At 39.4% G+C, this 22,901-nt stretch overlaps 1 protein-coding gene across 1 annotated transcript in view; it reads right to left on the minus strand.

The window, feature by feature from the left end:
- Positions 1-348: 348 nt before the first annotated feature.
- The window catches only part of LOC122803792, a 53,760-nt gene continuing 31,207 nt past the window's right edge, over positions 349-22,901 (minus strand). Inside the window, exon 3 of the mRNA XM_044073479.1 lies at positions 349-1,002. Coding sequence (XP_043929414.1) covers positions 408-1,002 — 595 coding nt within the window. The 3' untranslated portion in view covers positions 349-407. The remainder of the gene's footprint in view (positions 1,003-22,901) is intronic.

The following is a 22,901-nucleotide window of genomic DNA, read 5'->3' on the forward strand; positions in this document are numbered from 1 at the left end:
TGTTTCAAAGTAGACCCACATATATTTGCATTAAAAAAAAGGTGGGGCGTATCATACCGTGCTATAGCTTTAAAAAACTGGGTATATTTCTGGGGATTGCATGTCACATGATCCTTACTGCAAATCTAGGCAGACAAAGTAAAAACCTCACGGAAGGTGTAACGTGTCTCCAATGTAACAACCAATACAGTTTCTTGACAAGACAAACATTTTATAGTTTTGACTAGCTGTCCACATCTTTTAAAAATAAATCCTGCAAAATGACATTATCTACTGCTATATTATTATTCTTTCTGAATATCATATTTTTAGTACATTGTTATGTTGACAACAGAAAATAAAACTATAAACATAAATTTAAAGGGGAAATCAATTTCTGTGATTTTGTGTTGCTAGCTCATTTCTGTTCACGGTTTTGTTACTTTGTTTTTGGGGTTTAGTTTCTTGGGGGTGGAGCTTGTCTTAGCAAATTTACGTCGGATGGAATTCTTGGATTTGTTCCTCCCTTTATGAACAGCAGAGTTTATGTTAGGCTGAGATTTAAGATGAGCTTCTTCGTCATAAGCCATAATTGGCTGTTGGGAAGACATTTGAGGTTGAGAGCTGGCATGGGGTTCAGAGTCATATTTATCTTCAATTTCAGAAGCCAACAGACCCATGTGGGATGTAGAGTATTGTTCACTAAATGATAGGAGGTGTTGTGCTGCTTCCTGGCTCATGGTTGGCACTGAATACCGACTACTATTTGTCATCATCACATGGTGCCAAGAACTTAAAGGAGTTGTTGAAAAATGAGGAGCACTGACAGATGTTTCTTCAACTTGTACTTTCTGTCCAGGTGACAAGACTGCAGAGCTGTGTGGCGAAAGCATCTCAACAGCAGACTGGAAAGTCTTCAGCACACGTTCACTCTTATGTTTTTCTTTCTTCAGGCGAGATTCTTCTCTCCGAAGCTGACGTCGATAATCCCGCATCATTTGCTTCCGGGTATCAGCCAGGCCCCTAAAAACATAGAATAAAAGAAATGGGGAAAGAAAGTATGCAAACACAAACATACAACTTAATACTGTTAGAGGAAAAAAGATGAAGAAGAAAAAAAAATAAAGCAGTTGTTGAACTTTAAAAAGGGTATAGCTATTCAATGTTTTTATAGTTTTTCTTTCCACTTGCACGTTAAATGACTCAGACCCCCCCACACACACATACCACACACACACACACACACACACACACACACACACACACACACACACACACACACACACACACACACACACACACACACACACACACACACACACACACACACACACATACCTTTTAAAACACATTTGATCAGTGAGGCACTGGTGTGGTGAGCTGAAAAAATCCATCCTTCTTCAAAAAAAGAAAAAAATTTAAGATGATCAGGATGATTTGAGGCCAGCCAGGTAAGTAAGCATCTGATGATCTTTTTACAGAAAAGTAAAATAAGCTGGGTGGTAGTAATAAAAGGACCACTAAACATGTAGAAGCTTGTGCGTTGTCATATCTCATACAATAAGGAACTGATATACCTTATGACTTTCTCAATGCACAGGTGTAAGGCATAATAAGGGAATGACATGCTGAAATACTAGCTGAAAACACTTTTCCACACAGCGATGCTCCAAAGAGAAACTTGATGCAGTAATGATCAACACTGAAAACAGATAGTGAAAGTGAGCAATGAAACTTGAAAGTAGTAGGGAAGACTGAGTATTTATGCACCGCTTCACTTCCTATGATGGGAAGAGGGAAGCCTATACCGCACACTCCCTGATACTTTTGAATTATAATTCTGAGACTGCAGTACCTGATAAAAAGGTGAGTTCTCTTAATATATTGCAGCCCTAGCTTGTATAGATCCACATAGCTGGCTAAACACAGTTGTGTGTGCAGTCAGATATGACTGCATAGTGCATACAGTTATGTGGCTGCACGTCTGAGTGTCAATCACTATTGTAACTAATCTATGATGGTGAACATAGTGGGTGTGAAATACATGGACTTTAGGAAGCCCTCTGGCAAGGTACTACATATAAGGATAACAGATAAGGTAAGGCTGTGGTCTCCAATCTTTTTTGTACCACGGACCAGTTTCATGTAAGACAATTTTCATGGACTGGTCATCACACGTGCATAATAAGCACGCAATAATACTCAAAACGGTGTGTGTTAATGTTTAAAATCTGTCCTTATTTTTGGTCTTTTGTCCCTTGTTATTTGTAGCTCTATACAGATTTCTTGTGCAAAGAGGTTGAGCTTGAGAGGTATAGTTGAGAGGTATGCAAACCTCTTAACTGATGCTGCCAGGGATTTCACTCTCTGTCTCACTGTCTCTCTCATACACAGACACACACACACACACACACACACACACACACACACACACACACACACACACACACACACACACACACACACACATTCTTCTGCTTTCATGCACGCATTCACTCACACATGCAGACAGACGCACCCATACACACTTTTCTTCGGTTTCATTTAATTTTATTTTACATCTGTGGTGGTGCAGTGGTAGCATTGTTGTCTTACAGCAAGAGGTTCTCCCGTTTGATTCTCGGCTGGAGTGTAGGGAGTGCCTTCTGTGTGGAGTCTGCATGTCCTCCCCACGGTTGGGTGGGCGTTCGAAAGACATGCGTAAATGGGCATGCCCTTTTGTTGAAGGTTGAATGTCGAGCTGGCACCTCGGCGTTCGTGTAAATCTACTGCCAATCATTAGCGGACCGGAGTTCCGCTGTGGCGACCCCTAACTGGGAAAAGCCGAAAGACAAACAACAACTCGCTAAACAGAAAAAAGCGCTGCTTAGCGAGTATGAAATAATGGCTCAATTGATTTCACTGTTCACTCTTTCTCATACACACATACATAGTCTCTTCTGCTTCCAGACACACATATAGTCTGCTTTTATGCATGCATTCACTCACACACAGACAGAAACATAAACACACTCATACACATACATACATATGTATATATATATATATATATATATATATATATATATATATATATATATATACTTCTTTCTGAACAATCGGGTGCCCAACAAAAAGTTTTTTATTCTTTCTGTGCAGACCAAATGATCAACTGCCCGGTGGCTGGGGACCGCTGAGGTAAGGAGCATATATCTGAAATGCAAGCAGATAAAACGAGCACAAGACTGAATCTTATTATGAAGTAGAGAGTTAAGATTAATGGTTAGTTCTCCAATTAGAGCCATTAACTGCTGGGTGCCATGGGACTCAACAGTGTGGATATCCCATCACATCATGGCTGGCAAGAAGAGACAGTTTACCTTGTACTCCACGCAAAGTGGGCAGCTAACAGCTTGCTGCAGTCCTTTAATAAGCCTCCCTCTGCTTAGGATTAAATGAGCCAACTCATTCAAGTATACAGTGCCTTTTTGTATGCTTCCAGTAAACATCCATAGCTTCTTATTGTATGGTGTCCAGACATTTTTTAGATCTGACTTCCTTAGCCTACTGACATACCAGCTAATAATAGCATTACTAGAAAGGGAAAGGAGTTATTAACAAAATGATGCTAAGAACGTTAATCTAGGATGTTTTGCAGTAGAGAAATTAATTAGAAGTTATGTACTTACCATAACTTGGCATCTGTGTTATCCGATTTCATTCCTCCTCACTGCTGGGTCCTAGGATCCAATCTTGGATCCGACTTGGACTCTTCACAACACTAATGATCCGAGCCTTGACCTCCTCCCTCTCCCATAATGCCTCACTTCTCCCCAAACTCCTCAAATCGAGTTTGCTGCTCTATAGACAGCTATCTATAAGGATACGTAGCAACAAAACATTACCATAATCTGGAGCTCAAAACAGGAACCTATAGGTTCCTAAATTCCTCTAGATATCTCTCAACAGCTTAGAATGGGGGAAGGATGGGCAAGATGTGAGGAAGAATGAAACTGGACAACACAGATGCTAAGTTATTGGTAAGTACATAACTTCTAAATCTGATGTTGTCCATTTTATTTTTCCTCACTGATGGGTCAGAATCCCCAGCTACATAAATCTTGGGTGGCCCTCAAGGAAGGATGTGCCGGAGCACTGCAGAACTAAAGGATGCCCTGTTCCTGGAGACAATATCCAGTTTATAATGTGAAACAAATGTATGTGACCTGGACCATGTTGCTGCTGTGCAAATCTCATCAATAGAGGTCCTCACTGAAAAGGCAGATGAGGTAGACATCAAGCTAGTAGAATAGGCTTTTGGGGAACAAGATAACTGCATGTCTTTCAAAGAGCAGACAGTAGAAATGCAATCAGTAGTCCACTTTGCTAGAGTGATTTTGGACATTGCCTGGCTTAGGCGACTACGTAAAAAAGACACAAAAATCTGCTTTGATTTTCTATGTCCCTTTGTCCTGTGTAGGTAACAGCGTAACTATCTATGAACATCAGACAAATGTAACATATATTTGCCCTTGTTGGAATGACTGGGGAAGAAAACTGGTAAATTAATGGATTGGTTAGTATTTGACTCCATGATCACTTTAGGCATAAAGGTAGAATTAGTTCTTAAAGAGACTATCTTTGAAAGAGAATATATATATATATATATATATATATATATATATATATATATATGGTGGCTTGGATGATAGAGCTTGTAGTTTACACACTTTTTTTGCTGAAGTAATGACCACGAGAAAAATGTTTTTCCAGGATAGAAGCTTCAAGTTGTAGGAATCAGTGGGTTCAAAGGGTTTCTGAGTGAGACCCTGAAGTACAATGGTGAGATCCCAAATGAGGAGACAGATCCTTAACAGGGGGTCTAATAAGAAAATCCCTTTCCTAAAAGCCTTATATAATTTGTACGTTGAAAGACAGAAGGAAAAGGAAGAAGAAGAATCTTCCCCTACATGAAAACTGGCAATTGTTGCCAGTTGCAACTTCATGGTGGAGAAGTTGGCACCCTTTCAGAAAAGTAAACTTAGGAACATAAGTATAGCCGAAATGGGGTCTGAAAAGGGATCAATATTTTGTTCTACTGCCCAAATTGAGAATCTCTTCCACTTGCTGTTATAAACCTTTTTTTGTTCAGGGCTTCTGAGAAGCAAGAATAATTTCCCGGACTGGAGAAACTAGCCTGGAGTTTTGTACAATCATTGGACATGGAGAAATCAAGCGGTCAATCAGAGGGATCTGAGACTGGGGCATATCTGTTCTGACAGATGGGAAATTAGATCCTGTCTGGGATCCAGAATCCATGGAGGATACTTGATCTGAAACCATAGGAAGGGGAACCCCACTGGCTGAGGCCAGAAAGGGGTGATGAGAATCAAGGCTTTCTGTAATACTTTTGGAATTGCGGATATTGGTGTGTAAGCATACAGGAGACCTGGAGGCCAATCATGAACTAGAGTAACTCTTGGTGACTCCTCAGTTTGGGGGATCAGAGCGAAGTACTTGTTGCACTTGTTGGTCAGGAAAGAGGCAAAGAGGTCATAACAAGGTTGGCCCCATTGGCTGAATATCTTGTTCGCTACTGAGTGATTCAGGGATCACTCATGGGGACTCAGAATGGATCTACTTAGTCTGTCTGCAAGTACGTTGGTCTCCCCAGGAATGTACATTGCAATGAGAAAGTGGCTTGAAGGAATCACCCATTCTCACATCCTCATGGCCTCGCTGCACAGTAGGTATGACCAGGTTCCCCCCGTTTGTTGATGTACCAGACTACTGCCTGACATGTTGTCTGTATGAACTGCTACCATCCCCAGTGGGAGGCGGTTGTGAAAGGCTTGCAACGTTAGAAGGACTGCTCTCATCTCCAGGACGTTGATGTGCAACTTGGTCTCTGTGGTAGACCATGTGCCTTTGACAAATTGTCCTTGATAATGCACCCCCCCACCCCAACAGGGAAGCATCCGTGGTCACCATAGCTATTGGTGGGGAGAAAAGGGCCTGCCCATGTATAGGTCATTTGATAGCATCCACCATCAGAGGTGATACCTGCAAATTGGAGTTAGTCTGATAGGAACAGAGAGAGATTGGCATAAGATGGACCACTGAACCGCTAGAGTCCATTGTAGGACTTGCATGAAGAATCTTGTCAATTGTACTAGGAGTATGGCTGCTGTCATAGATCCTAGGGAACTCAGAACTAAATGTGTAGGTGGAGTGGTTGTCTCCAATAACGCCTGAACTACTTGTCTTAGAGATAGAGATATTACACGCTGTGGGGGTAATGCCGCTATCTGTGTGATTGCATTCAGTTGCGTTCCTATGAACTCTATGTTCTACAAAGGGGATACGTTCGACTTCACAAAGCTTATCATGACACCTAGCTGGTTGAAGGTTTGCAGTAGGTACTGCATGGCTTGAAGAAGCTGATGCCTTGTAGGTGCAGTTAGGAGACAATCGTCCAAATATGGAAACACCTGGAATCCTCACAGTCTCAGGTGAGCTGCCACCATTGACATGCATTTGGTAAACACCCAGGGATGGTGGTGAGTCCAAAGGGCAGTGCTCTGAATTGGTAATGCTTGGCTCCCAGCCAGAAGCACAAATGTCTCCTGGAGCACCTGTTTATCTTGGTATGACTGTACACATTCTGGAGATCTATGGAGCACATCCAATCATCCTTCCACAGTAGCAACAGTATGGACCGAGCTGTAACCATGCGGAACTTTGACTTCTTGACAAATAGGTTTAGATTGCTCAGATCCAAGATCGGTCACAGGTTCTCTGTCTTTTTTGTCACGAAAAAGAAGCATGGATAGGTTTCACATCCTTGTCGTTCTGTCGGAACTTCTTGGATTGCTCTTTTTTCTAGAAATTTCTCAACCACAGGGATGCCATTCTCCCTCTAAATTGGGTGGCACATTGGGGAGATTTTATTTTTTATTTTTTATTTCCAGTTTGTTTACCGGGGAGGTCCACTGGGCTCAAGAGCCCATTTTCAGTGGAGGCCCCAGGAGAAAAGCTCCTCAAAACAAAAGTTACATAGCATACAGAAATACAAACATTAAAAGTTACCTAAAGATATTGACAACTATAGCAAACATTTCCATTTCATTACAGTATGGGGAAATGGGGATCCCTGGGGGGAAAGGATCCTTGAAGCAAGTTACATTACAAGACAAAAAGCAATAATTACAAAGTTACATAGCATAATTAAGAGAAACATGAGTAATTGCAGTCATTGTGGAGTTTTACAGTAGAGCAGCAGGTAGAGTTGTTGAATGAGAAGGTGTTGATTACTTATTTGGTAAGATATTAAAGTGAGAGTTTGTAGGAGAGGATGAGAGGCATAGAATATGAGGTGGGAGGGGGGATAGGTTACTGCTAAATAGTGAAGGACTATAAGAAAGGTTAGAAAGGGAAAGGAAAGGATTAGCCTGGAGAGTAGGAAGAGGGGAGGCTAGGAGGTAAGGGGTGAAGAGTGCAGTTACATTTTCTATGAAGAAGTAGGTAAGAGTGAAGAAGTCTTTTGAAGTTGCTTAGGTTTTCACAGGCTCTCAAGGAAGAGGGCAGGGCGTTCCATTTTTTGGCTAGAGTGAAGGAGAGTAAGAGCTGACCAGCAGGATGTTTAGGTTTGAAGATGGAAATAAGGTTTTGGTGAGTGGATCTAAGGGGTCTGGGAGGGCTATATGGTAGGAGGATATTGGATAGAGCTGGGCAGTTGGTGGGTTGAAATAGTAGTTTGTGGGCTGTGACAGTTTGGATGTAGTCTAGCTGATTGGGGAGTTCAAGCCAGTTTAAAGTTTGTAGGGAGGAGCAGTGATGAGAGAGGGCATTTGCATTTGTGGCAAATCTGGAGATTTTATTGTAGCATACTTCTAGTTTGGAGATGAGGGTGGTAGATAGATTAGTAAGTAGTGGAGCGCCATATAGAAGAGATGGGAGAAGGTATGCTGTGGCCAGGGTATGTCTAGTAGAGGGGGAGAGGAATTGATTATTCCTGTACAGTAGGCCGAGTTTAGTGTGGGTTTTGTTGATGTTAAGTTGGATATGAGTATTAAATTTTAAGTGTTCGTCGATGGTGACCCCCAAGAGTTTGGCAGAGGGTACAATGTCAATGATAGAGTTGTTGAGGCTGGTAATTTGAAATGAGTTTTTATCTAAAGGAGTGCATTTGGAGGGAGTGAATAGGAGGATTTTAGTTTTGTTTGCGTTAAGTGAGAGGTGGTTCTGGTGCATCCATTTTTCAGTGGTTGAGAAGGCAGTTTGAGTTAGAGACTTGAGTTCAGTTTGGTTGGAGGTGTAGCAGATCAGAGTGGAATCGTCTGCGTATTGGACAATTTTGGTGTTAGGAATGGCTTTGTGGAAGTCATTTATGAAGATGTTAAATAGAAGAGGGCCTAGAATGGAACCCTGGGGAACTCCAGTGGGGGTTGGAAGGAAGGGGGAGCAAGATTGTCCCCATTTCACTGCTTGTGACCTGTCTGAAAGATAGCTGGAGAACCAGGATAGAGCTTCTGTGGAAATGTTAAGGTTAGATAGATGGTTTAGTAGATGGGAGTGAGAGATGATATCGAAAGCTTTAGATAAATCTAATAGAACAGATGAAACAAAGTTACCCGAGTCTCGGGCTGAGTTGATGGAGTGTAGAAAGGAGAGAAGGGCTGTGTTGGTATTATGTTCAGGGCGGAAGCCATGTTGGGTAGGAGAGAGCAGTTGATGTTTGGTTAGGAATGGCATAAGCTGCATATGTATGCATTTTTCGAGAAGTTTAGAGATGGGAGAGAGGATGGCTATAGGACAGTAGTTGGTAAAGCTGTAGTTTTTGCCACCCTTGTGGAGTGGAAAAATGAAAGCAGAGCGCCAGAGTTTGGGTACATATGACTCGAGTAGTAATCTATTTATTAGGATGCTGATAGGGAGAGCGATACTGTCAGAGGCAATTTTTAAGAAGGAGGAGGGAATGTTGTCAGGAGCATTGGTGCAAGGTTTAAGTTTTGTGAGAAGTTTCTTTATGAGGTAGGTGGATAATGGTTTAAATTCAAAGATGGGGGAGTGGGAGGAGGAGGAGTAAATGCTATGGAAGAGGGGGGTGCAGGGGTGTTACTGGGGAAGGTTTTACTTAGCTCAGCAATAGAAGAGGTGAAGGAAATGTTAAACAGTTTGGCAATGTCTAGGTTGGATTTGCTAGTGTCTGGACAAGGGTTATTTGTGGTTCCAGGCTTGAGAAGGGAGTGGATAGATTTCCAGAATTGTTTGGGGTTTTTAATATGATTTGTTTGTAGGTGGTTATAGTAGGATTTTTTGTCTATAATGACATGTTTTTTTGGCTAGGTTTCGTAGCTGTTTGTATTTTAGTAAGAGTTCAGGTTGTTTATTATGGAGGTAGGTTTTCCAAGATTTGTCTCTTTGTTGCATAATTTTCTTGGTTGCTTTTGTAAGCCAAGGGTCTGTTTTGGCTTTAACTCTTTTGATTCGTGTTGGAGCAATGGAGTTTAGGATAGAAAGGAATGTAGAGTTGAAGAAATCAACTGCTTCATCTAGAGGTAGGGTTTTTAGTGGGTTCCAGTTAGTGAGTTTAAGGGAGTCAGAGAAGGAAGAGGGGTTGAAGTTACATAAGTTTCAAGTGTGTAGGAGTTGGTGTGAATAGGGGGAGGAGGATGTGGCTGAAGGCAGGGAGGTGGTCTCCTAATGGGTCGGGAATGACACCAGATGTTATGGTTTTGTTTGGGTGAGATTCAAGGATCCAGTCTAGGATGGAGCCTGGGTTTGGTCTTGTTGGGCCTAGTAATGGAGTGGATAAGTTGAGTAAAATTGAAGAGGTTGATTGATATGGTGGGATTGGGGTCAATCATTTTTTGCCAGTCAATATTTACATCTCCCATTATGTAAGTTTCATGTTTAATGTTAGAGTAGGTCAGGAGAGAAGATTTTCCAAGGCATTAGTGTTATTACCAGGGGGAATATAAAGGGAGATGATGCAGATACTTTTTTGGTCATTTAATTTTAGCATGCCAATTATTGATTCAGTGTTATTGAAGGTTGGAATAGGGTTAGAGAAGGGGGTAAGGGATAACTGATTGGAGTAAACTAGAGCGACTCCACCACCTCTTTTATTTAGGCAATCAGTTTGGAGGCATTGATATATGGGGGGATGGAATTCTGAGTCAGTTATACGTGGTTTTAACCAGGTTTCAGAGATGGCAACTATGTCTGGGGAGTTATGGTTGAGCCAGGCGTGAAAGAGGGTTGTTTTGTTGGTTAAGCTTTGGGTATTAATGATGAGGAATTTGAGGTCTTTATGGATAGGTTTGTTATTAGAGCTGAGTTTTTTTTGTTTGAGAAGTGTTTGGTCCAGGGTTTGGATGAATGTTGCCAACTAGGAAGAGGTGTAGGAGATGATGAATGATTTTGTTCAGATTGTGTTTGGTTATGGAAGGAAGGTAGGGTGTAAGTTTAGGTTTGTAGAAATTTGAGGGGATTTGAAAAAGTTTTAAAGTTAATAGAGAGATGGGGTGAATGGGGGTTAGAGAGGCAGAAATGTTGTTGAAGTGGTTGGAATGGTTGTGGTCTGGAGGTGGAGGTGGAGGGTGTAGATGGAGGTTTGTATAAGAGGAGGCATGGTAAAGAGGAATTAGAATGAGGAGAAGGAGACATGCAGGGGTAGGGACTGTGGAAATAAAAGGGGGCATTATTAGAAAGAAGTATGGTTCGAGGAGATGGGAGTAGAGAGATTTAGAGAGAGATAGGAAAGGTAGGTGATTGAGGGGAGGAGTAATGAGCTGGATGTGATTGGTGGAGGGAGAGGAGTTATGTGGTAATGGGATTGGCTGTTGTAAGAGGGGTGTGATGTGGGATGGCAATAAAGGTAGGAACACTGGGGGCGGGTGGGAATTGGGGGCAGGGTAGGGGAGTGGAGTGAGCCCGTAGGGCGAATGGAGCGGGAAAGAGCAACAGGGCAGAAAAGTGCAGCTGAAAAAAGTATCAGCCTCTGCAGGTAAGAGCTGGGATAAGTAAGCAGAAGTGTAGCATGGCCGGGCGGAATTTGCTGGAGAAATAGAGCAACACAGGGGAAGAGAGATAAATTTAATGTTGGGAGAGAGGAGTGGAAACGTTGTGATGAGTATTCCTCCTGGGGCTTGGAGGTGGAAGGGAAAAGGGAATACAGTAACCTCTGGAAATAGTGTTTAGCACCCAGTTGTTGTTTGTCATGTTTGTCCAGGCATCTAGGTGCAATGAAAATCTGCCCCCAATTGCCTCCAGAGTAGGACAGTCGGGCAACACTTCAGGATCACTGGTAGGGCCTATCAGAGAAAGCTTCTCTGAAGCCCTGATTTTGCAGCCCCCCCACCTCTAGGTTGGTGTCTGCCACTGAATCCTCTTCCTCTGCCCCCAGAAGAGGAATCTTCTTGGGACTCCAGGAAAGAACCTTGAGATTTTTGGAACCAAATCTTTGTCTCATTCCACTGGTTCCTGGAAAAGGTCTATTGCGGGGAAGAAAACTTGATCCCTACAGCAGATAAGGCCTTTCCCTCCAGATCGCTGTGGGTTAGGAGTTTCATTGACTGATGGCCCAAAAAGATAAGTACCATCAAAGGGGGCATTGATGAAGGATGCCTTAAAGGGTTCCACAAACCCACAAAGCCTCATCCAGGCATGTCGCCTAAGGGCTATTCCTGTACCAGCTGTTTGAGATGTACCCTCTGCAGCATTAGAGATCAACCTAATTGAGGAATTAGATATGGAGGAAAGAGTGACCAGTTGGGGAGATACCTTCTTGAAGTCCTCTTCCGACAAGGACTCTGCCAGAGAGTTAATAAATTCCTTAACCAAATCCCTCTGTAGACATGTGAAGTGTACCAAGTAATTCAATGCTCTCAGTATAAAAGTATCTGAGGCATAAACTCACTTACAGTGTTTGTCTAACACCCAAGACTCCTTGTTTGAGGGGTGGACAGTGGAGCTCTGTTCTGCTAGCTCATTCTTGGTGGCTGCAGACACCACAATGGCATCAACCTCAATACCCTTGCTCCAGTGTAAATGATCTGCAGGGGGGCTGAGGTACTTATCCACACGCTTGGGTATAGGCTCCATCATGTCTGGCTCCTTCTACGCCTGGCACAAAACTAAGTCAATAAGTTCATCCACCAGTGGGGTCACCCAGGACATAGATGCACCCATCCCAAAGGCCTCCAGGAAGACCAACTCCTCAGAAAAAGGGGATGGGGGGGCGACATTAACCCTTCTGTTTCAGGATCTCTAAAATATCCCCAAAGGAGATGTCATTGGGTGGAGACTGGGGGGGGACACTTCTCCCTCACTTAAAGTCAGTCAATAACTCCAAAGGGGAGTCAGGGGAGTCTAAGTGCTTTCTCTTGCACAGCCTCTTTCAATGATCCTCCCCCATGGGGTGCTCAGGGGAGGAATTAGTGGAGAGGGAATCCTCTGCGGAGGACAGACCTGAAGGCTCTCCTGGAGGGGCTGACTACAGACAGGATGAATGGGCCGAAAACTCAGATCAGCTGGTGATTGGATAGGATCGGGGGGGCTGGGGAGAGGAGACACATCTCGAGCCCTGGAGATAGTCCTCTCTGCCACCTGAAAGACAGAAGCATCAGAGCAAACTCCACCTCCTCCAGCGCTGAAGCTGCAAAAGGAGAAAAGGCAGAGTCAACCCTAGAGGCAGCTCTTCTGGATAGCACCAAACCCGAACTGTCAAGGGCCAAAGCCCCGAGGGGGAGAGATGGATTCAACAAGATTGGAGCCATGATCAGCCTCGCAAAATCAGTGCCAATGTCTCAGGTCCAGGATCCACTCTTCTCAGAAGGCATCAGAGCCGAGCTGCTTTGAGACACTGCCGATGTTGAGGAAAGGTATATCCTTGGTTCCGATGACGGCTCTCTCTGGTAATCCAGATACTGGAGATCTGAAGTGACTGGTCAGATCAGAAGAGGAATTTGTGCTATAAGAGTTTAAATACTGTTGGTTTCTCAGACATAACTCTGAAATACACAGGGAATCACGCACTCACACACGCAACTCTATCGCAAAAAAAAAAAGCTAACTACAAAGCAAAGATACCTGGAAAGTTTTTTTTTTAAGTAACAGGAAAGAAGAGAGAAGAAAAAGGACCTATGGACTGCTTACAGAGGAGGAAAGCGTGTAGGAGGGGGATGGCGAACTCCAAATGCCCACAAAAAAAACAACCTAACTTAAGGACTAATGAACATACATAAATATACATTTAAACTTTTTTAGTATTTATACAATATTTATTTATTTAACATATAGTATATAGATTTATTTATAAGAAATGCATGGTTCTATGTTTGAAACAAGTTTTTACACATAGATCTACAGATTTTGGTACATTTTTAAATTTTTATGAATTAATTTAATGACAATACACAGATAATTTGATCCAATGAATTTTGTATAAAGTTTTATATTCTATGTATGTCAGTATTAGTGAACTGTACAACAGTGGTAAGTGGATGAAAAACAGACAAGCTTGAAACCAAATGTATAGCTTTAAAGCTTAATTAGTATAGCTATCACATGATGGTTAATGGACCCCATATATACAGCCAGATTTTCACTGATATTTCATCTTGATAAAGCTTGGCAATGGGACCAAGCGAAAGCGCTTGATTTAAACTGTTGTTATTTGTTTTTATATTTTGTCGAAGTATTGTGCTGAATAGCAAGATTTTAAAAAGTTTTTAGACAAGAGCATTAAAATTATCTACCACGTTCCTCCATTGACTGGTTCTTTGAGCAGTGGAAGGGTTGCTTTGGTGTTTTGCTGCTAACATTTTGTTTTATTGGTTCTACGATCCATGGCTGAAGAAACAGTATCAGAGGATTTCTTCAAAACGCCACTGGCGCTTGGTGCTGAAAGTGAGGATGCCCCTGTGACACGAGCTGAATTCAATAAAGTGCTGGACCTTCTAACCCAATTAAATGAGACGCTAAAAGGCAATAAAGGCGGGACTTCCTGTCACATACCCGGTAATCAGGAACAGGCTCTTGAACAGAGAAAAATGCGAACAACGCCAGAAGTAATGGTCGCCCAAAAAAGAATTCAAAATAATTCCAGTAAAGGTTCTACTTCATTACAGCAAGCTGATGTTAACTCTGTGGAAGCATTTCGTGGACAGCGTCCATTCGAACCTGAGGTTCAGAGTAACCAATTCAACTTTAACGTCTGGACAGACAAGCAGTTTTGGTTTAAGCAAGGTACTGTACAAATTGATCAAACTGACATTGAACAGCAGTTCAACACTTTAAAAGAAAGACTTTATTCTTACAAAAGTAATCAATTGGAAATTAACTATCTTAAGGAATGTGTAAATGTTGAACGAGTACCTAAGGGTCTGCGTTGTTTTAAATTTCCAAACAACGTGCAGCCAGGTACAATATACTATGATAAGTTGTGTAACATTTTTAATAGGGCTGGTTTGCGGGTGCTAGAAGCTATGGTTGAAGAATATGAAGTCAAGGCTAATACACTTCTAAAGGATTTAAATGTCATAAATGAGAAATTAATCAACAGTTCTGTTTTTTTGTCTGTTAAAAAAAGTTATGACAATGTATTTGATGAAGTGGACCAATACTGTTTAAAAATTTTAAATAGGAAAATCCATAAGTTAGAAAGGGACTTGAATGAATACAGGGAAGGGTTAGCATACCCTGTGGTATTGAGAAACAAACAAAATGAAGATTACAATAGGAATCGAGTCCAAGCTAATATATACAGAAATGACCATGTAGAACTTCCCACTGAACCATTGAGAAGGAGTGAAAGAATAGCAGAAAAAAGTAGAAAAAATATGCACCAGGATTTTCACTTTCCCCAGGACAGGTTCATGGGGAGGGGGGAGAATTACCAGCAACAGAAATGGAGAAAGACTTAGATTTAGGTATGGACAATAGCAGTCCTTTGGATTACAATGGTCATGAAGTGATAAGTCTATATGTAAATGAAGAGGGCAAAAACTACAATTTAGTTAAAGACAAGAATTTCATGATATATAATTTCACAGAAATAGAAATTAAAAAGGAATTTTTTGACCTATTTACAAAAGGTCTCCACTTCATTCCAGCCTATCCTACTGAATTGTCAGAGGCTTTAATAGACTTGAAATTGTTTGTAAGGCAGATGAATTTGATTTTAAATTATAATGGACAGTCCCACAATAAAACCACATTAACTAGGGCCAGTACCTTCAACCCCCCCAACCAACCCATGTCTAAAAGTATTTGAAGAGATGGCTACTAAGGAAATAAGAAAGATCATTTGTAAAAAAGCGGAAAGAGTTCCGGTGAATATGAAACCAGAAGAAGTGTCATTAATACAGTTTCTAAGAAAAGAAAAATGTAGAACTATGAAACCAGATAAAGGAGGGGGCTTAGTTTTAATGTATACACAAGATTATGAAATGCATTTGTTTGATTTATTACAAGATTCTGAAAAATATGAGTTGGTTTCTAGAAATGAAGTGAACTTGGCCTATTCCAAAATCAAGTACACTTTAATGGACCATTTACTCCAAGGTTTTATAAATGAAGAGGTCTATAATTATCTGAATGTTAACAAACCCAAAATCCCAATAATTTTTGGAATTCCGAAGACACATAAAGGTCTAGAACCATTAAAGTTTAGGCCGATAGTCTCAGGTAAAGGAGGGATTTTGGAACCTATAGGCAAGTTTGTTGACTTCAAGTTAAAAAGTTTTGCTACAACATTGCAATACATATGCAAAGATTCTTGGGATTTTCTAAGAAGCATACAGAGAGAATTCTTCCAAGTAGATTTAATATTAATAACCATTGATGTTGTGGACTTGTTCCCAAGTATACCTCATGAGCAGGGACTGGAATGGTTTAATGAAACACTAGTTAAAGAATCAAATTTGTCAACTAACACTATAAATTTATTAGTAGAATTCATGGAGATTATATTAAAAAATAATTTCATGTTTTTTAATGGAGAAACATACAGACAAAAGAAGGGGGTGGCAATGGGAGCACCATGTGCCTCCATGTATGCTAATATAATATTACATAAATGGGAACAGGATTTTATCTTTTTCACTCAATGGAAAGAATGCATCAAGCATTACATGAGGTTTCTAGATGACATATGTATATTGTGGACTGGTACAGAGAAACAATTTTTGGAATTTTTTGAATACATCAATTCCACAACCAATTTTTTGTCATTCACGTATGGTATGAGTGATGAAAAAATGAATTATTTGGATGTTACAATTTCTAAGGATCATGCTAATAACAGGTTTACATCTAAATTGTATAGAAAATCCACTTTTTCCAACACCTACTTACACTACGCAAGTGGTCACCCTTACTATCAAAAGAAAGGCATAGTCAAAGGGCAAATGGTAAGGGCATCAAGAATGTCAAGTACCCTAGAACCCTTCATGGAAGAATTGTTGGTAATAAAAAATATGTTTTTGGAAAGGGGATACCCTGAAGAGTTGATAGATGTGACAATTAAAGAAGTCATAGAACATAGAGAGAACAAATTCCCCCCTTTATTAGGCTTAGGCCAGACTGAAGAAGTGAAATCTAGTGAAATCAATAATGCTGCTTTTCCTAATAACTATATACACACTTATTCAAGTGATTCACAACAAATCGAAGTGATCAGTAAATTTTGGCCGGTTTTAACAGGACATGAAGAATTAAGTAAACACATTCCTAAGCATCCCAAGTTCACTAGATGTAGGGATACTAATATAAAGGAACTATTTGAGAAATTTCAACCGCAAGAAAGAATTAGTAACAATAAGAATTCGAAAAAAGGCACCTATAAATGTGGAAGTTGTAAGCAATGTATACACATTTTGAACAGAGACTTCTTATACATCCCCTCCAGGAATTTTTGTTTCAAAGCCAACATTCATGCAAACTGTGCAACGCAAGGAATAGTTTACTTGGGACATTGCACCAAGTGTTTCAGTTTTTATGTAGGCAAAACAGAAAGGTCTCTGAGAAAGAGAATTTACGAGCATATGTATGAGGTCTCTAGAAAAAAAAGACACAAATGCCTTTTACAAACGCTCAATTTCATGTCCTGAAATGTCTATAAAATTCATTGTGTTAGAACAGGTGCAAATGGATAGTAGAGGGGGAGACTGGGAAATGCGTTTAGAATATAAGAAACTTTTGCGGCAGCTTAAATTGGATGCTGCCACAAGTCCCGGTCTAAACGACAGTATAAACATAAAGAGTGTCCTTAAACTAAGAATGGCCAGATTGTGATTTACAAGTAAAGAGATGTCACCATATATGAATATTTAATCATTTGAATAAAATATGTTCTTAGTACAGTGGATTAATAAATTCATATATTCATAAATTTCACAACAATACATTGATTGCAAGTAATTTTTATAGGTATTGTATTATTGAATGACAGTTCAGGAAATATGTATCAAGCTAATTAAAAATATACATTTAAACTTTTTTAGTATTTATACAATATTTATTTATTTAAGATATAGTATATAGATTTATTTATAAGAAATGCATGGTTCTATGTTTGAAACAAGTTTTTACACATAGATCTACAGATTTTGGTACATTTTTAATTTTTTATGAATTAATTTAATGACAATACACAGATAATTTGATTCAATGAATTTTGTATAAAGTTTTATATTCTATGTATGTCAGTATTAGTGAATTGTACAACAGTGGTAAGTGGATGAAAAACAGACAGGCTTGAAACCAAATGTATAGCTTTAAAGCTTAATTAGTATAGCTATCACATGATGGTTAATGGACCCCATATATACAGCCAGATTTTCACTGATATTTCATCTTGATAAAGCTTGGCAATGGGACCAAGCGAAAGCGCTTGATTTAAACTGTTGTTATTTGTTTTTATATTTTGTCGAAGTATTGTGCTGAATAGCAAGATTTTAAAAAGTTTTTAGACAAGAGCATTAAAATTATCTACCACGTTCCTCAATTGACTGGTTCTTTGAGCAGTGGAAAGGTTGCTTTAGTGTTTTGCTGCTAACATTTCGTACTAATGAACTAACACAGAGGAAGAATTAGATAAGATGGTTAGAATCGAACAGCAATTCAGAGAATCTAGATAGAAAAAGTTGAACAAGAAATGGAAGAACACTACTTATCTGCTCAAGACAACGGAATTGCATCTGTGCTGAAAGGCAGCAAACAAGATTTGAGGAGTTAGGGGAGAAGTGAGGCATTACAGGAGAGGGAGGAGCTTGAGACTCGGATCATGGCCAAGTCAGATCCAAGATTGGATCCTAGAACCATCAGTGAGGAAGAATGGAATGGACAAAATCAGATTCACTGTTAGTCACTTATATATATTTTTCTATTTCAGGGCACAATACGGGCACAGCAGCTAGCTGGTAGTGCACATTGGACATGTGGAAAAAATGTCAAAACACCATATCAGTAAAAGGGTGTATATTACATTATCACTTTTAAAAGTTCGAACGTCATATGGTTGACACCATATGATTGAACATTTAAAAGTATGAATGTTTCAACGGTGATCTCCGTACAGTGCGAAATGGGAAGATTTTCCTTTCCTGCACTGGTATATTTAAAGAGCGGGGGTATGGGGGGTGCAGATGGGCTTGACCCCTGCTTTAAATGGTCAGGTAGATTTTTTTCTGTTGTTTATTTTATTTTTAGCTTTTCGAACTGTTAAAAGTTCGATCATATGGGTTCGACCATATGACGTTCGAACTTTTAACAATTCGATAACGTAATACGAACCCTCAGTAAAATACAGAATACATGCTACATGGTAACAACTCATCCATAATCCACTGTTATAAATGAAAGACCATTTCCCTATGAAAATTCAGTGAGTGCCATAATCTTACAAACCGCAGCAATGCTCACACTACAGAAAAAAAATACTAATTTGTCATGCTCAAGGTTTATGGTTTGGATGAACTGTGAGAATGGTTAACTGTTTGAAATGTTGGGACCCGCTAGAGTAAGTCTCGAAAAGGGTAGACTGAATTGCCGAAAGATCTGACTTATTTATACGGATATGAGATGCCATTACTCTGAATATTCCCCTTTCTCCGAGGTATAGTGATCTTGGAGTTTGTATATACAAGTATAGGGATATGAGGGGGCTGTGGGGGGGGCTTGCCCCTCATAAAGAAGTTTTAAGGAGAAGAGTGATTTTCAAGATTCGCTCTTCACTGTTTTCTTTTCTTTTTTTTTTTTGGCTTTTTGGCATTTGGCATTTTGAGTGCCAACATTTCAATAGGGAGCTGTGGGTATGCTATAGTGTAATATGTTGAGTGTGTAGCAATCAATACAATAAAGATAGGAAAATGTCATACTAAGACATTTTTGATTAAGTAGAAAGAAAAAAACCCAAATTCTGCAACAGAAAAAAATTAAACTTGTTTTGTGTTGTGCTGCATTGTAAGGAATATATTTTTAAACAAATATAGTACACTTTGCTAACATTCAAGATAAAATATGCACATTCCCACTGCAGAAACTGATGAATAGCAAAGCAATTTAAACGTCTATTAAAAGTTCTTTGAAGTAGAAGTAATTACGGTTAGTTAACAGCTCTTTGGATTACAAGGATAGTTTTGACACCCCAGGAAGAATGCAGGAGAGGGTCTGTCAGCACTTGGTCTAAAAAATGGAAGCCTTAAAACATGCAGTTCAGCTACTTTATTTTGTTGTTTTTAAACAAGAAAAATCATTATTTAATTATCACCTATGATATGGACAATCATACATTTATATAAATGTAAACAAACCATATTAAAATAATTTTAGTTGCAAACATACATCATAAACCATATTGACATAATTGCAGTTGGAAACATTATACATCACTTATAATCTATCCAGTTATTGTCAGTAAAACACTACAGAGCTCGTTCAAATTCTGCCTTCTTTTAAACTGCGTCCTTCCTCTGCATGTATTTTTCCACAACTTCCATTTTTTCCTATGTAATTTGCTTCTGCCCTTTTCTAAAGATCCCAGTTCCAGTTGTTTTATCTCTGTTCCTATATTCACTACTTCTAGTAAAGTTCGGTTAGACTTTGATTTCCACTTTCTATATTTGCTTTTTTGGCAGCCACCATAATTTAGACTCAGCAAGGCCTTGCTATGTCTAGGCAATTCCGATTCTGTATCGTAGCTCAAAAAATAATTTCCTCAGTTACACCAGTTTGCTTACATAGTATCTCTAACAGAGCAGTCTGCAGGGAATCTTTACAGTCTGTCTGCCAACTCATTACATTCCCAGAAAATTTGTTCCCATTTACCTCTTTCTTCCCCATTACATGTCCATCATTTGCTGTCTATTTGAGGAAAAAATCTTTAGAGTCTACTTGAGGTATAAAAATACCTATATAAACATATCCTCCCATCGTTTCTTTGTAAATTGCTTATCCAATCTCTCTTCCTAATCCTTTCTAACATCTTCTGATTGATTCTTACAGCTATCATGCAATATTTTCATGCTCTACTAATTATTTCTTTTTTAACAGCAACTTCTGTTCCAGATTTTACTAAAAACTCAATCAATGCTAGTCTTTTGCTTTGGATCCCCTATTTCTTTCTCTTTGCCTGTACTCTGATATCAATCCGTGATAGGGAAGGCAATCTCTATCCTGCGCTCCAAATAAATTCTTGACCTCTTCCCATTCTATTACCTTTCCCTCTCTAATTATTTGCTCCTAATACATTGGTTCTTTAACCAGTTTGTCTCCAGTAAATTCCAGCTCCTTCTTGCCAATTGTCTGTATCCTTAATTGCAGTCATCCCTACCGGCAGAATTTCCTTTCTCCATTCCTGTATTGGCTTAGTTCTTAGGATACTTTCTGCTACTTTATGAATACAATATTCTGAGTGGTTACTGTTATTTTCCTTAATGATCTGCATCCAAAATCCCGGACTCTCCTTGTTTCTTGAGCTTCCCCCATTTCATCATCATCCCTTTCCACTTTTAATTATAGATTTCTGCTCATGCTGTGTATAAGAGCCTTAACTGTGTAGCACTGAAATACCCCTTCAAATCAGGTAATCCTTCTTGATTCTTGCTGTCTTCCCCTCCCACATAAAATCATTCAGCTCTTTACTAATTGCTATTCACAACTTCTCTGGTTGATAAAAATAAGCATGAATTGTGTATAAAACTAAAGAGACTAAAGACATTTTAATTGCTTGTGTCTTTCTATCCATATCCATAAAACACAGCTTCCAATTTCTCAGTTTTTGCATTATCTTTTGTTTAGTCTCTTCCTGCATTTCCTTAGCTGAGACACCAGAATCCTTTTTAATCCATACTCCTAATTACTTCATTTAATTAATTAATATCATTTAAGATATTGCTGAACCAATTTGTGTGTGGGTACATAATTAACAGCCATTGCCTTTGTTTTAGCTTCATTAATTTTGTATCTGGAAAAGATACGAAACTGCCTCAAAATGTTCCACAACACTGAAATGCCCTTTTATGGTTTTATCAAGTATAACATAATATTATCTCCAAATACAGACAGCTTTTCTTGACTACATACCAATTATATCCTTGAATCTTATTTTCCTTGCAATTTGTTTTAAATATAGTGCAAATAACAAAGGAGAAAGAGGACATCCCTGCCTGGTTCCTCTGCTCAAATAGAAATTATAAGAGAAAAACCCACCCACTTTTAATTTTCGCCTCTGATCCCTCATATATCCTCCTAATCAACCTTATAATTTTAACAGGGAATGCAAATGCTTCCATCGCTCTGCTCATAAAGTCCCAGCTTAGCCTGTCAAATGCTTTCTCTGCATCAAGGCCCACCACCAACAGTGGCATTTTCTTATATTCAGCTTCTCTCAGTATCATCAATGTTCTGTTAAAGTTGTCAAATGTTTGCATCCCCTCCACAAAACCACATTGATTGGCAACACCTTTACTATTCTGTTTGCCATTATAGATATAAACACTTTATAATCATGGTTTAAGACTGAAATGGGCCTACATGAAGCTGGAGCTGATGGGTCTTTACCCTCTTTAGATATTAAAACCTCCACTGCTTTCTTCCAGGAAGTTGGTGCTTCTCCTCCTTTTAAAATACTGTTAAACAAAACCTTCCAGATCTTTATCAGTTTTTCCCTCCTAGCTTCCAGACTTCCACAGGAATACCATCTATTCCTGGGGACTTTCCTATTGATTGGTTAAACATCACCATTTTTATCTCATCTCCTCTTATCCAAACTATTAGTAATTGAGCCTCATCTAATTCTAACCTTGGCATATTTAATTCTTCCATAAACATTTCTATTTATACCTCTTCTTGGTCTCCATATCTCTCTGCTTTAAACAGACTTTCATAAATTTTCCTAAATATTTCTAGTACCTCTACAGGATCTCGCTATCTTCCTTATTATAGGCTCCCTAAGCTTGGTGACAACCCTTTCTACTTCCTGTTGCCTGAGTCATTGCTCTAAAAGTTTTTGTGCTCTAGCATTATTATCAAAAACAGTTGCTTAACAGCAATCTTTTTAAACTCATGCACATTATCAAGGTAATCCTTATTTTCTGTTTAGCACTCTGCAATTGCTCCTCTTCTTGTTCTGTGAGATTCCACCTGCTCTGTAATATTTTAACAATTGTCAGTCCTACCAAATACTTCTTGTTGCTTCTTAATCGTCCCTCTCTTTCTTTTATTTCCACATTATTTTTAAACTTCACTTTAATTTTATCTAACTCCCGAGCTATATTTTCAAAAGAAATTTCTGTCTTCCCTACTAACTTCCAAATAATATTCACTATCCATTCCTTAAATTCCTCTCTTGTCAGAAATGTTAGTTTGTTGAGAGTTTTTTATGCGTGACTATGGGTTGAGATTCATCCTGAGGTGTTTTTTTTTCAGTACTGTGA

This window comes from Protopterus annectens, chromosome 6.part0 (genome assembly GCF_019279795.1).
Source record: "Protopterus annectens isolate FY-2018-M chromosome 6.part0, PAN1.0, whole genome shotgun sequence".
NCBI classification, from domain to species: domain Eukaryota; kingdom Metazoa; phylum Chordata; order Ceratodontiformes; family Protopteridae; genus Protopterus; species Protopterus annectens.